A 15951-nucleotide genomic window follows, 5' to 3' on the forward strand; every position below is an offset into this window, starting at 1 on the left:
GCCGACAATATACCTAAAGATAAACAATGGTGCAGCAGCATTCAACATGCACTAGCCAATAAAATTACAAGACTTCAAACCAAAATTTCCACAAAAAAAAGCCTCCCTCCCTTCTAACGAGACACCATCCGACAGCCCCACCACTAACAACCCCAGCCCAGCTCTGTTTAAATTCGCGAAAGTTTCCATCCAGGAAACAGAAAAGATTATTGCATCCCTCAAGCCTTTCAACTGCAAAGGCGACAACTGCCCAGCCAAACTAATTAAAGATGCAGCAAGAGACCTAGCCCCCTTAATAACTAAACTGATTAATGCCTCCTTCTCTACTAACACCATACCAAGCAACTTAAAAGAATCATGGGTTTTACCTCTCCTTAACAAACAAACCCAAGACCCCTCCATCCCCACCAACTACAGGCCCATTACCACGGTACAGTTCCTTCTCAAGATAATAGAAAGAGTAGCTTACTTGCAAATTCAGTTTTATCACGAATCTAACCAACTCCTAGGTGTCCGCCAATCTGGGTTTAGGCCACACCATAGCGCAGAGATAACCTTAATTGATCTTAAAACCCAAATTGATGAGCTAAACGACAAGGGAAACACTGCCATGTTACACCTTATTGACCTATCGGCAGCCTTTGACCTGGTGAACCACACAGTCTTGTGTGAACACTTGGAATTGGCTGCCCATTTCTCAAGTGAGACTATAGCTTGGGTCCAATCTTTTTTGGACAACCAAACTATGAGAGTTTTCTCCACATCGGCATCAGCAGATCCCATTAAAATAGCCCTTGGTGTACCCCAAGGCTTGTGCATCTCGCCGACCATGTACAATATATTTACCAAGCACCTATTTGACAAATTGGACAGACTGGGTGTCACTTACACTAACTATGCAGATGACACCCAGATCCTCATTTCCCTTTTGGATAATTTTGTCTCCGATACGGACTTGGTAAATGAAATATACCTCATCATTCAGGCTTGGATGGTCAATCATGGCCTCTGCCTGAATGATGACAGAACTGAAATCCTACTCCTCGGCTCTGCTACTAACCTTAAGAAACTTGGCCCCAACTACTCTGCATTCAACATTGACGGCAACATAATTACAGTCGCTAAAGTAGTGAAAACATTAGGCTTTCACCTTGACTCTACCCTGATGCTGAAAAAACAGGTAAACTCCCTAGAATCCTCCACCTTGTATACCTGCAAGCTCATCAGGGCATACCGAGCTTTCCTCACTCAAGCAAGCTGCATCATCCTTGCTAACGCCTTAATACTCTCTAAACTCGACTACTGCAATGCATTGTACTCGGGAGCCAACAAATATATCATTGACAAATGCAAATACCTGCAAAATAACGCCCTAAGAACTGCCCTCAACTTACCTACTAGAGAACACACCTCTAATGTAAGAAGAGAACAACAGTGGCTAAAAATTAGCCACAGGATTTCACTCAAAATAGCCTCACTAACCTATAAATGCCTTAATAGCGCAGCTCCCCCCTTACGCTGCAGAGAGAATAGTGAGAAGAACTTCTGGCCGTCCTACCAGAGCTTCCAACTCCTACTGCCTACAAACACAGAGATTCAGGCTACAAAAAACAGGCAGCAGTAGTTTCCCGGTTAAGGCAGCCCAGTACTGGAACCCTCTCCCACTTGACATCAGAACAGATCAATCCTATTACAGCTTCAGGCGTAATATTCTCATAAGGCTACATTCGAACGACTCCCAAGACTAACTGCTACCCACCTCAACCTTTGAACTCTGTCCCGACTCTAACCTCTATAATTGTACTTATGTATATTCCTTCACCTGATTTGCTCAATAATCTCTTTGCTTATGTTTTTCTGTGCCTTATTCTGTAACTAAGCTTAAAGTATCCATGTATTCTGTTCTCTGTTGCGCCCAGTTACCTTTGGGTTTGGTGCGCCATACAAATTAATAAACAAACAAACAAACAAACCTCCCGACCCAATAAGCCGCACGTCACCCATCACCCATGCCTTCCACCATGAAGATTGTCTTTGAACTTGGCCTTGCACTGTATCCTTGTCTCTGGGAATATAAGGGAGTGCGAGCATGCACTATCGCTGTTCTAGGACTCAAAGCTCAATTCTATTTTCATCCTTGGCTGACGTAACAGGAGACCACGATTTGGTCCATTTGGCAGCATTTACATGTCTTAAATGAAGACAACTTGGCATGCTTGGTGTTCTTTCTTTGCACCTTAAGAAGGGATGATTCAGCTTATCATGTTCACCGCCTTTGAGAATAGGTAACCATTCTTGGCTGCCACAGCTTTGACGCCAGGCCAAACAGACTCACCATTCGTATTCACGATCTCATCTTATTCATGCTGTGACATAGTTCTCAGCCTTTTCTCTCCATTGGTACAGGCTTACTAAATTCATGACAGCGATGTCTAGCTTCTATACAATGGCAGCTCTGCCTTTATTCTAGTCACTACATATAGCCAGCTTCTAAGATTACTCAGTCTACTTGCGTTGCTGCATCTGTACAGTTATTGAACGGCTTGCATTTTCTGCAGTGTGTTACACACGTGCAATCTTCTTTTTGCATATGAAAGTTTACTCGATTCTTAACTTAGTCATCAGTTTCTTTAAGGTCCATGCATTCTCTCCAGCCAGTATTCTCCGGGCGTCACGTTTGTGTCTCGTGACGTCACCAGATCCTCTTTCACTCGTTCTCATATTCCTTCAGGGAATTCCTCACTCAGATTATCGTCTCTTCGGGAATACATTTGATAGGTGTTTTCTCAATGGGTATCTTCTCTCCAATATTTGTCATGGTATGGTCACAACTGCTGGTGTCAAGCATGTCACAATCTGATGCCTCCAACACAAGGGAGGTAGGGGGCGGGATTTCCTGCCGAGACATGCAATTGCTCTTCTACAGGGCTCCTGAGCCAGGGCCTTGCCGGGGCCCACCCCGACAAGCCCAAGTCACGCCGACACCTTAGGAGTCAATGTGGCCGAAGCGCTGCACAGTTACACAGACTGCCTGCTGTTGTCAGCATTTCGGAAGTACTAACATAGGTTACTCTGTACTTCGAAACAGGCAGAGGACTGGAGGGCCGAGTATCTCCTTTTGTTTCTGTGTAAAGAGTAATCGCACAGCATGAACCCTCAGTTAAAAGGCTTCATGCTGCATGATGACTCTTTTGTCAGAAACAAAAGGAGAGACTGGGCCCTCCAGCCCTCCTCCTGCTTCAGAGTACAGAGTCATCACGCAGCATACAGCCCTTTCTCCTTGGGCTTAGCACACTTGATAAACTTCCTTGCCAAGTACTGCCACCAGGACAATCACTAGTATCACTTTCTTGGGTTGGTTCCTCGACCCATGTTTGTCTTCTTCTTTGGCTTGGCCCACTTGGTTCACTTCCCTGCCAAGTACTGCCATGAGGAAATCACTCATATCACTCTCTTTTGTGGTGTCCTCGACCCCAGTTTCTCTCCCCCTCTATTGATGTCTGCTTGCCTGCCTTACTTGCCAAGTACTGACATGAAGAAAATAGTCCTGCTCTTGATCTCGGTATTGGGTGTGTGCCTTCCACACCTTTTCTCCCATACCATTCCCCACGCCTCACACGTTAGTTACCTTTTATGCACATGGGATGCATGGCCGGTTCTTCCTGGGGTCCTTCTCCTGTTCTGAGAGTTGCGCGGGCTTCTCTGCATCTCAGTTTCTTTTTACCTTGCAGATCTCCTGCTGTGTCGAATCAACTTCCAGGGCACCAGTGGTCCAGGGATGAATATCAGTTTCTAAACCATCAATCAGCCCCATACGTCTAGTACACCAGAAGAGATCCGAACAGATTGGAAACACATGTCAATTATAAACCTCCTTGTCCAATTTTGCTAACGTGTACGGAACGGCCAGCTTATCTCTGCAAGGTTGTGAATCGTTGGTTAGTTGAAACACAGCAAAAATACAATTTTTACCCAATGATAAAAGGGACTGTCCAGTCAGGGTTGTATAATATAGCTACTTTATTATTATTACAACAGACTTTTCTAGCACATTTCAAAATGCAACCCACCCTGTAAAGGAACACAGAGGACAGACGGTTTCATGAAGTAAAGGGATGCACTCTGGATACTGACAGGAGGGTAGTCGGTAAAGCAATATGTCTTAACTGTTCAAGGTCATTTGGTTTCAGCACCAAGAGAGCAAGAGGTTGTACTTTTCATTAGGGGCCTTCAGAGAAGGACCAGGGGGACAGAACCACAATGTACTGGTGCTTGAGTCATCTTTATGCTTGACAGCATAGAGTCGGTTCCAGGATGCCTTGCAGCTCCTGCAACAGAGTTCAAGATGGGAGACAGCAGTGGCATCAAGCGGCAGGCAGTTCGGCAAGCAAGGCTGGACAGACGGATGCAGGCTGGCCTACATTGTGGTTCAGGGTCAAGAATCGCTGTTTCTGTGCTGGTTGGAGGATCTGGAATGCTGGTCAAGGTGGCTCGGACGGCTTTAGTGACTGCAGCGTGACAACAGTCAGTGGTGCAACCAGTCGCGGTTCGAGGGATCAACTGCCTTGAAAGATGGATGCTGGTTGTGGCAGTCCTCCTAGCTTCTTTGCTGGGCATGTGTCGTCTTTTAAGGTGGACAGCCCAAAGCTGAGGAGAATTTTTTGCAGGCAATGGCCTTGTCCTTTGATCAGAGACTCTCTGGCACATACCACCTAGGAATCTTGCTGTCAGAACCTAACAGGGCACACTGTGTGCTGGCTGGGTACCTGTTCTGGAGCTGTCGGATGGGTCCTCTGAAGTTGGTATCTCCCTCTGTTCCCTGGGAGATGTTTAGGGGAGGGTTCTCGCTTCCCTCTTGGAAATCCTGGCCTTACTTCACTGGCAGAAGCTGTAAGGCAGACTGTACCTTCAGCCAGGGTGCAAATGAGTCTTTCCTCTTACTCCTTTTGAAGCCATCTGATGATCTCCTCAGAGAGGGGCTCAGCCCAATTTTAAAGTCAAATGGGGCCCAGTGATTGTTGCAGGCTATGTCTACGTGAATGAACACATTCTGGGTCCCCACCAACACTCTTCTGATATGTGAGAGGTCATAACCAGAGTGCTTTGCAACAGGAAAGGTAAGGGTTGACAACATGTACTACAAAGTCCCACCCATCTTCCTGTCTGTTGTGGATCAAAGCGTCTCTCTGGTTAAATTAGTTCTCTGTGGCTCATGATCAAAGTGCTGCTCTCCCTTGAAGTTTGTGGCGGGATCAGACTTTCTGTCTCCATCAAGTATCATCCTTCTTCCCTCTCAAAGGGGGGTCCCCCTGAAGGGGTTTCCTATTGTAAACAGTTGTATCAGACATGACATTCACTGCCCTTCATACAGAGGGGTGGGATCTAGCTTCAAGTTGACACATTGCATTTCAAAGAGGTGTTGGTTTCTTGTCCCATTTTGTCAGTTCTGCGATCAAGCCTCTCACAGGCCTGTTTCAATTAACCTTCAGCAGTATGGGCTGCCACCAGCAGAACGTTCGACAATAGACATAGCGGATCCATGGAGCCTTTGATATTTAATTAGGCTGGCGATGGCAGGAGGAAGGTATTGCCTTCTCCCTTCCTGAGATGCTTTGATGCACCCGTGGCTGTTACATTCCAGCTGAACATGACAGTGGGATTGTGCCTGTAGGCTGTGTGCATCCAGAGAGTGTACTTGACAATTAGTTTGTTGTGCGGTGAGCATAGGAAAATGTGTGCGGTTTAGCTTTACACATTTTCTGAGGTTGAGCTTCCTTCATTCAATTTTTTAAAAAATATTTAAAAAGCCTAGGTGAATGGTGGAATTCCCCGCACATGCCCAGCCCTTGGAGTAACAGTATGGACGCTGCTTCTTGCATTTGCGTCACCATCTGTCAGCCTCCCGTGCCTGTCTGGACGCCGCCGGGTGAAGCATTCCCGTTGTCTTCTTGACTTCGGGAGCGGACTGCTCTCATCTCCGTCCTGTCCTTCACCGCGTCTGTGTCATGGTTTCCGGGCTTTCCAGTCTCCCATTCTTTTTGGCTGCATCTCCCTTTCAGACAGTCCATCTTTGGTCTTTATTGCATAAGTTGGACCACGCCCGCACTGATGTCTATACCGCTGCAGTTTCTTCTTGCTCCTGTGTCTCAGCTCATCCTAGAACTTGGATTAGCTTTGTTCCTGATTTTCTTCTTCATCCCAGTACTTTCGAGGAACTTAACATAGTGTACTTTACATCATCATATAGGCTTAGTCTCTATAAAGAGAGTAGCTGAAGAAGAAGAGGCTAAAGTGTGTTGGGGTGTGATATTCCTGTAAGGGTTACACCCAAGATTGTCATCTTTCTTCCAAGGGGAGTCCCTCCCCATGAGCTCCTCATTATACTTCCCCCAGATGGACTATTGTGTAGCAGCCTCACCTCCCTGGCCTCATGGGAAGGGGCACCCATTCGGTGAGAAGTGACAACATGTAATGAATTGTCACAGTGTCTAGACCTCTCTAAAGACACTGGTAAGAGAAGAATAGAAGGAAGAATCGAGTTGGTTGTTGTGTTGGGGGAAGCAGAGTAATCATTTAGGAAATTAGAGCTAAGGAAAGAAATCAGGCTCAAGGTTGAGCCCACCCTCTACCCCCGCCCCCCCCGTCACCTTATTTCGAGAAGGGAAGAAGGAAGTAACCTGCTCTAATCAGGAAAGGAAGAAGATACCATTTCCCAGGATTGGCAGAAGGGGAGACCAACTTGCCTGGGTACTTGCCCGGAGTCCTGAGCCACCTTAAATAGGATTGTGTATTATTCCTTGGAAGCATTGCATTTGTAAAAATGCCTTTTTATATTGGCCAATAAAGTGTTCTATCAAGTGGATTTATCGTGTTTGACAAACCCCATTTGAGCGCGCCTTTTCAGCATAACTGATATCAAAGTACTTATTTAGTCAGAGTGTTCTTCATCAACATTTTTCTGTGAGTATATATAGAGCCATATTGGTGGGGTTACACTTGAGGTGTTCTACTGTTTGTAATATGATACCCTCACCTCTAACTTTCACCCAGACTATAGATCCGACCACAACCCTGACTATAAACCTCTCTTTGATTCTTAGCAGAAGAAAGACCCCATATCACAACACATATGCTCATGCCCAAAGTGTAAGACTGCAGTTAAGAATCCAGGCATTATCCTGGATGATGATAACCTGGCCTTAAAGAACCAGGATGCCCACTATATTGAAATCATGTTTCTTTCATCTTATGGGAATTACATTCCCGTTGTCTTCTCACACCAGGTTAAGGCCATGCGTGCCTGTATTTTCCTCTCGTCTGGATAAAAATCAAACAAAAAAAACAGGCTTTACCAGGGCCTACCAACCATCTCGATTCCATAGCTGCAAAGAGTCCAGAATGAAATGTGAACATACCTCCTCAGGTGTACACTTCGTTCATTGACTTCCAGTAAAGAATTGGATCACCTTTAAAAGTGTCTGCCTGTTTTTTAAGTTTGTCAGCATCCAAGCACTGCTCCGTTTCTCTTGTAAACTACAGCTTTAAGCCCCAGCAAGTCTTCTTAGATCCCATACTGATAAGAGGATAATTATTCCACATTCCAAAAAAAAAAAGAGAGAGACTGGGAGGTCTCCTCTTCCGGGGTCTGCGGGCTAGACATCCACATTCCCTACCATTCACATCACACAAAGAGATGAATGTGTTCACCTTCAGGAAACGCCTTATGATGCACCAGTTTAATCTTTCTTGATCATCACACAATTCTGAAGCACTGCCTTCTGATTATTCACTTTGCCAGTGCCACGATGCCTCTGGGTTATAGACTCACTTTATAAAACTCCAATAACATAGCATAACCCTGATTCTAACCTCAACGGTAACTCTGACAAACGCTCCAATCACAACCCAACCCATAACCCAAACGCCAATCATGACCCTCACCAGAGCATAGCTATAAGTCCAACCATAACTCGGGCTCTTACCCTGACCATAAACCTTGCCTAATGATAAACCTGCACTCTTCTTAATCCTAGCCATAACCCACACCACATCCCTCAACCCAAGGTTGATCCTGACCCTGCCTATAACATGTACCCTTAATGTACCCTAACCCCTGAGCAACCGTAGAACTAATAAGGTCCAAACTATAGTCCTGACACTGAAAATGTAAACTATTATGCGGGGAAACATTGAAATGAAAGGCTGGAGGGCAAGATCTGACGAGTAATCCATTCACCACAGATATGTCTGTGTAACATGACATTCTTCTCAGCCTTGCATCCTTCCAAGGTCAATAAAATGAGAATCATTGAGTTGGGTAAGAGTATGCCCGTCCTTTTTGCATAGACTTGCATAATAGCCTGGCAGTTAAGGGGTTAATAGCTGCTTTCACAACACTTTGACAAGTAGGCGGTAAAGCAGTGCGCAAGCCCCCAGTTATTATCATAATGGTTAACACAACCTTCCACTTACTGCAGTTCTCAGCCCGTTTGTTGTTGTGGATCACTGCTCTCTGGTTGGGCGTGCGGTAGAGTGCGGTCCAATTGACAGTGTGGTAGTAGCAGAGATTGTGGTTGTCAGTGATGTAGACGTTGCCTGCACTGATCTCCTTCAGCGACTGGAACTGCAAAGAGATGATTGCCTGCTGCTTCAGGACCAGCAGCGAGACGTGGCTGGGGAGGGCAAGAAAGACACAGAGGTGTTAGGAAGGAGTCGCTGTGGTGTAAGATGCTCCATACTGTACCTAAACAGGAACCAGGGATCCATCAGCAGAGGCAGGCTTATGCTAGTTAGAAAGTGCATAGATTCGCAAAATGGCAGCCGCCTCTCTAGGGATAGAAAGGCCAGTGCCACCACATAGCATGATGCCTGGCTCAGCCCCAGTGACCTTTTAATGGTATTTGCTCATTACAAACTGTCCCATTGTACGTGGTGGCCAGTCTTACTGTGGGTGTAAAATGGAAGAGTAGCTAAGAAATAGGAACACTACCAGAATATGGTGGAGTACTTGAAAAAGGTGATGGAAGCAAACAAGTATTACTCATGATAATAATAAAGACAATAAGATAAACAATACTACTACTAATAATATATGGAATAGGGAGCACCCTACTGTACCTTATAAGAATATTGCTAGTCATTGCTTTGTGATCAAGCAGGGGAAGTAGGCTGAAGGCTAAGTTCCTGTATAATGTCACACAACTCCAGGGTGACTTGCAGTATCCTTTTCATGCACAGCAGGGTGCATTTTATCTATATTTATAAAAGTGAACATTTCTGGGTTTGATTGTGGCAGGCATGGCAAAGCATTGTTCCTTATACAAGTCCACACCATTTCACCAATCTGCACCACATTTTCCATAGTTACCTGTTAGGACCCTCCGGACATTACTGGCTACATGACATTTGGACACCCCACACCGTTCCCTGGATTTCAGCACAAGTCAAAATGTGTTTGTGGGTTTGTGGCTTGGCAAAGAATTGTTCCTTATACAAGTCCACACTGTTTCACCAATCGTCACCAAACTCTGCACAGTTACCTGTTAGGTCCCTGCGAACATTACTGGCTGCATACCATTTGGACACCCCACCCTTTTTCCCAGGACGGTTACCTGAAATCGGAGAAACATCAATGTAGTCGTATAAGGACCGGTCCTCAACCCTAGAATGCACCGTTTCAATACAAATGCCTCTTGTATGCCTTCGGGGGTGGATTCGACCATGTCTACGAGAGTACCATCTGTCCTTTCTATCGTGTCCACCCATCTTTCTGCCCTTTGTGCGCGGAGCCTCGCTGCAAGGAGGGCATCAGCCTTGTCTCCTTTCTCATAATACTTGCCCAGTTCCAGGGTTTTTAGCTCGTTCCTTAGTTCCTTGACTGTTGCAAGATGTGTGGATCTGTTCTGCGGGGACGTCTGGACTAAGCTTTCTGCGGCCTCTAGTTTCTGTCTATTGTTGGTCTAAATTAAGGTACATTCCCTCTTTTTCCTTGCACCTTCCCTGATCAAAATCCCACGCCAGGTGGCCTTGGCCGCTTCCCATGCGTTCACTTTCGTGACTTCATCTGTATCATTGTTAATGAAAAATTGTTTAATTTCGTTTTCCAGTTCCGCTCTGAAGGCCGTGTCCGACCATAGTGTCTCATTACACCTCCACTTCGTGCTGTGGTGGGGGAGATCTTCCCAATTCAGATCTGCCACGACCATGTCATGGTCAGACCACGTAATGGGGTGTATGTCTGCACCTTGGAGTATTCTCATTAGACCCTCGGAGAGGAACACATAGTCTATTCTTGTGAGCGTCTCATGGGGGATGGACCGGAATGTAAATCCCTTGCCTAAAGGGTGTAAGTGACGCCACCTATCAGCGAGGCCGTAGAGGGCAAGAGTGGTTTTGATTTCTGCATGTACCTGTGTCTGTGGGGGTTGGGAGGGGTCGGGCGTGGTTTGCCTATCCATGGTGCTGTGCATCCATGTATTGAAATCGCCCCCTAGGATGGTGTGGCCGTGTGCTTTGTTAAACATCCATTCGGTTATCTTGTGTAGGAATCTATTTTGGCCCTGATTAGGTACGTAGATTGTGGCGAGGGTTACAATTTTGTCCCTGATGGATCCAACTATCAGCATGGCCCTACCTTCTGTGTCGGACCAGGAATTGAAAATCTTTATACGGATGCTTTTTTGAATTAAGATTCCCACCCCAGCCTTTTTGGGGATACCTGAACTCCAGAAAGTGTGCCCAATCATTCTGCTGGGGATCCCTTTCTCACTGCCCCTCTGGTATTTGGTCTCTTGTAGGAACATAATATCGACATTGGACCTCTTGAATTCTCTCGCTACTAGGGAGCGCTTGGTGGGGGAATTGAGGCCTTTTACATTGAGTGTGCTTACACGTAGCCGTTGATGTCTAAGTTTTGTCGCCATTATGATTAACCAGTGTGGAATGGCACTCTAGGTGCGTCTGCCTCATTACCTCTATTCTAGGCGCTTGCCATATGCCTGCCTCCATATTAGCAAACTGAATCTCACCTGACTTTGAGAGGGTCGTTAAGCGTCTCTGGTGTTCAGCATTCAGTGGTTCCAAGGGTGTCTCTCCCGCCCACTCTTCCCAGTACAAATCTGTCCCCTCTGACCCTTTAGGTTGCATTATCCCTCCCTCCAAACCCCCGAAACTGTGCGGCGTCCGATCCGGCTGGGTTATGTTCACCCCGTCATTTTTGGACCACCAGCGGGAACCTTACCTAGAATGGTCCCGTTCTCATACATATACAACGTAACCATGAGCCCCCAACTCCCTCCCTGCAATATAGGCACACATTAACAAACTGAACTGCATTTATACATTTGTTTCTTAAAACCGTGATCCCGATTCCGGGCTTCAGACATGTCACCTTATGGGTGATCAATGTTTCTATGTTACTTTTCGTCACCTCCTACGTCTCCGCGTTCCATAGGTTGCCCCCACTGAACGCCCACTTCCACTTTCTTTACTGATCGCAGAAGCGCAATGACCCACAACGCACATGCATACTCTTACCCATGTCCATTTCGCAAGTGCATCTTCTGTGTGAGGTGGGGCGGAAAGAGGGGGGCAATGGTGTGATAACTGCCTGCTGGTGCTCAGTAAGCGACCGACCGACGATATCAAGGGCCGCTGGTCAGCCCGGTGCCCGTCGTCCGGTGCACCAGCGGGAAGAGAGGGCAGGTAAGGAGACATGATGAAGTTAGTGTTCGGCTTCCTGGGAAGTGTTCATCCTTCTATATTTCCTAGAGCCTTGCATCCTCTTTCTACGTGGGCCTTTAGTGTTCCAGTCTGTTGTCTCAGATCTTTTCTCGCTTTGGGTCGGTTCATCTTCCGAAGCGCCCAGTAAATCAGCAATGCAGCACCGGATATCCTTCTCGGTGACCAGTTTTATGGTGTTACCTTCCCACTCAAAGGAGAGTGAGAAGGGGTACCCCCAGTGGTATCGCACGCCTTTCTCTTTTAGCATTTTAGTGAGAGGGAGGCACTTCCTCTGCATTGCAAGTGTGAGGGATGACAAGTCTTGGTAGATGGAGACGTGCGTCGATCCCAACGTGATTTGCGGGGCATTTCTGGCCTTGTCTAGGACCCTAGCCTTGTCTGCATAGTTATGAAAGCGGGCAAGCACCGTTCTCAGACCTCCCGGTCTTCCACCCGCTCTGTGGACACGGTCAATTTTGGGCTTGTCAACTGAGTCATCGTTGAAGAGTGTTTTCATTATGCCGTGCAATGTTCTCTTTAGGTCCGACTCAGTCTCGCCTTCCTTGTCTCGGATTCCAAAAATGTGTATATTATTGCGCCGATCTCTGTTTTCTAAGTCATCAATCTTTAATCGGAATTCCTCTTCTCTGGCTTCAAGTTCGGCAATTCGCACGTCCATTTGTGTCTCCAGAGTATTCAAGGATGATTGATTGTGCGCGACTTTTTCAAGCCTGTCCTCCATTTCCCATTGTACTTTTAAACAGAAAAAAAGACAACACCCCCTCCAAGATAGATGTTTTTATTTTTCCTTTGGTCATGCTGTCTCTAGCAGAGAGTGAAAGAGGCAGTGACTTAGAGTGGGAAGAGAGAGAGAGAGAGAGAGAGAGAGAAAGAGAGAGAGAGAGAGAGAAGCACCGAGAAAGAGGGAGGGAGTAGGGCTGAGTGAGAGAGAATGTAAGAGAAAGAGAAAGAGGCAGATAGAGGCTGTAGAGAGAGATGGATAGAGAGAGAGAGAGAGAGAGAGAGAGATAGAAGCACAGAGAAAGGAGGAGAGATTAGGGCAGAGTTAGAGGATTCAAGAAGAGAGAGGGCAAGAGAGAGAGAGAGAGAGGGAGAGAGAGAGAGAAAGAAGCACAGAGAAAGAAGGAGAGAATAGGGCAGAGCGAGAGAGAGTGTAAGAGAAAGAAGCAGAGAGAGATGGGGAGAGAGAGATAGAGAGAGAGAGAGAGAGAGAAGCACAGAGAAAGAAGGAGAGATTAGGGCAGAGTGAGAGAGAGTGTTTGAGAAAGAGAGTGAGAGGCAGAGAGAGGCTGTAGAGAGAGAGAACGAGAGAGAACAAGAGAGAGGGAGAGAGAGAGAGAGAGAGTGAGAGAGAGAGAGTGCGAGTTCAGCATACTATGCGCTGGTATAGCTAGTTTGTGATAAACCTCCATTGGATCAAGGGTCTGGGTGCTGAAGGGAATGAGCAAAGTGTATCACTCTATTGTAATGAAAAAAGCATCACAATTGTAAAGTGACACGAGATCCACACAAGCTGCCGTGCTCAGGCTATAGCAGGCACGGCAGCAGAGCATTGTGAGAATAGGGCCAGAATAGAAGAGAGTGATGGTGAGTGAGAAAGAAAGGAAAGAGCGATAAGAGGTTGGGTGCAATTACATTGATGAAATAGTATTGAACTACTTTCTGGCCAAGCACACGGTAAGGGGCAGGGGCAAAACTAGACCGACACCTCTCAAAGGAGGGGAGCTAACACTTTAAATGGTGGGGGAGACGATAACGTGCCCATAAACGTGTTGGGGTTGAATGAAAGACAAAAGCATATCTCCAGTGGTGCTCGCCAGCGTGGTAATGCTGTGGTTGTGGTGTGAGGTTGGCTTTGTCAGAAGCTAGTTCCTTGTGCAAGCCTCGCTACGTTTTACTATAATCCCATATAAGATGGGGTGTCCCTAAAGTTGGAGTGTCTTTAAGATGTCAGAAGGGAGGCCCTGAACAACTGCTGACAAATTGTGTGCTATGAGGTTGTGTCTTGGCAGTTTAACGGGACATCGCATGACTTAGCCTGATCGTCACGCGGCATGAAGGCTGGAGAGGAAGGAATGGCTCTCTGCCAACGCCAGGTGAACACACTCTCAACTCGCCATCTACCCTGAGACTGGGTAATCTGCTCCCCCTGGCTTCCCCCTGGATGGTTGTAGATCCCTTGCTGCCGAATTGACAGCCGTCCCCCTCCCCCGTTGATAGCTCCTCACTCCTTTGATGGATCCCTTGCCATCAGCTTCACTCACTGTGTACGTGCCTCTATGACGTATAAAGTGCGCCGCTGCTTCCTGAAGCTAGGTCTGAACTCAATACATTCTGTGATAATAGTGATAATAATAACTGCTGTCCCCAGTTGTTGACGGGTGCCCACTTGATCAAGGTACAGTAACACCAAACACCTCAAAATCATTACAATTCCCACCCTAACCCGCCAGCACATGTCGACACATTATTCCAGCACTGAAACACAGGTTAGCGCCATAGAATGTACACCACAAGAAGACCAGGGTCTATACACTAAATTTGCTCGAACGCCGCACCAGCCTACCACAGACATGTCAACACAACTCCCCACACTCTCCTTGACCACTACACCGCCAGACACAACAGGCGACCACAGAAATAATGCACATTATCATCGCCTGCTCCAGACAGCTCACAACAAATCTAAAATGTACACACCATGGAGAGCCCTGCTTTTCAGGTCAACACACAACAATGCAAAAAAATAAAAATTGCCCTGCTCCCTCTGCTCCGATGCTAGTCCCATGCCGCTCGTCTTGAAGATCCTGGAGCACCAAGGAACAATGAAAACTGGAGACGTTGTGCTGTAAGAGATTCAATAACATGGACTAACATGGCATTGAATAGAGGTTCACCAATTCTCCAAAGAGGCAGAATAATGGCCGGCCCAAGCAAACTATGCTGGTTGGCATCAACATGGCATGAAATGGATATTATTTCTGCTGCAGTCAGTCCGCTTACTATACAATCCCTGTGAGAATAGGTACTCGCCTGTCAAAGGAAGTAATGTTAGACAGGGGGAAGGGAAGGCCAGCGCTACAATAACACAATTACAGGTTACGGCCTCTGGAGTCACATACAAAACAAGATGAAGAGATGTCCTTTTTTACCATAAAACAGGCATTTTTTTTTAAAGGTGTCAGACATATCTCAGAACCGCCATTTTTGCAATTAAGGAATAGCGAGTTTAAATTATTTGCCCAGGATCACACACATTGTTTAAGAATCGAAGCCAGGAATGTGAACCCACGCTGCAATTTAGGCATCTGACCACATACCTTCTGAACACCTGCAAGTACACTACAAAAATATGGACCTGTAGGTGATATTGTGAACTACAACAATATGGTCTTATAGACTTTACTTGCAAAGTACACACATTACATAAGCAGCACAACAACATGTGAAGCTTTGTCAAATGTGTTACGCCAAAGGAGTATCATTGCCACTGTTTTTTTGTTCAAGTCTAATCCTCTTTTCTCACATTTTAAACCATCGCACTCAGTTAATAAGTGGCTTTATTTTGTGCTGTGGGCGTTCTTAATGTGTTGTTAGGGGTTTTAACTTGTGTACACGCATTCTAGTGAGACTCTTCGGCTGAAGCTTTCATGTTAAAAGCTGCCACAACTCTCGCCTTCCCATATGAAACCAGACACGTGAGGACTACTGGCTAGAGGAGTTGCCTCCTGCCCCCTCTAACTCTCTCTCAGGCCATACAAGTGCTAACTTTCTGATTACCTAATAAAGACCGGACATTATTGTTATCCATTTCACTCCGAAACTTTGTGTCCTCGTTTACAAAATAAAAACCTGTGACTCACTTTTTCTTGAAAGCATGCACACATTTTTTGGGTTCTTGCAGCTGCGTGGAGCCTTACAGTTGGAAATGTCCCATTATAGTTTCAATTCACTATTTATAACCGTGCTTTTTTAACACGCTTAATACCGGAGACCATTTCCTAAGCGCAAGGCCGGGATTCGAACCTGTGTTGCTTTGCGTTGTCGTTCTTCCAAGACAAACACGTCGCTGCTGAGCGCTGCTGCTCACACTGAAATGTGACACAGACGTTATCGAGCGTTTGTTAACAGTGCCACTCCCAGCACCGTTTTTCAACTGTGTCCTGTCCTGTTCGCAACAGCTGCGCAGGTGAGCAAGGTCTAGTCATC

At 46.3% G+C, this 15951-nt stretch overlaps 1 protein-coding gene across 4 annotated transcripts in view; it reads right to left on the reverse strand.

Annotated features, from left to right (window-relative positions):
• ERBB4 (erb-b2 receptor tyrosine kinase 4) overlaps positions 1-15951 on the reverse strand; it is a 2687977-nt gene that overhangs the window by 600745 nt on the left and 2071281 nt on the right. For all 4 annotated transcript variants that reach the window (XM_069615918.1, XM_069615916.1, XM_069615919.1 and 1 more), the window contains exon 12: positions 8473-8672. In XM_069615918.1, the coding sequence (XP_069472019.1) occupies positions 8473-8672 (200 nt within the window). The remainder of the gene's footprint in view (positions 1-8472; positions 8673-15951) is intronic.

This window comes from Ambystoma mexicanum, chromosome 9 (assembly GCF_040938575.1).
Source record: "Ambystoma mexicanum isolate Mex_15411 chromosome 9, UKY_AmexF1_1, whole genome shotgun sequence".
NCBI lineage: Eukaryota > Metazoa > Chordata > Amphibia > Caudata > Ambystomatidae > Ambystoma > Ambystoma mexicanum.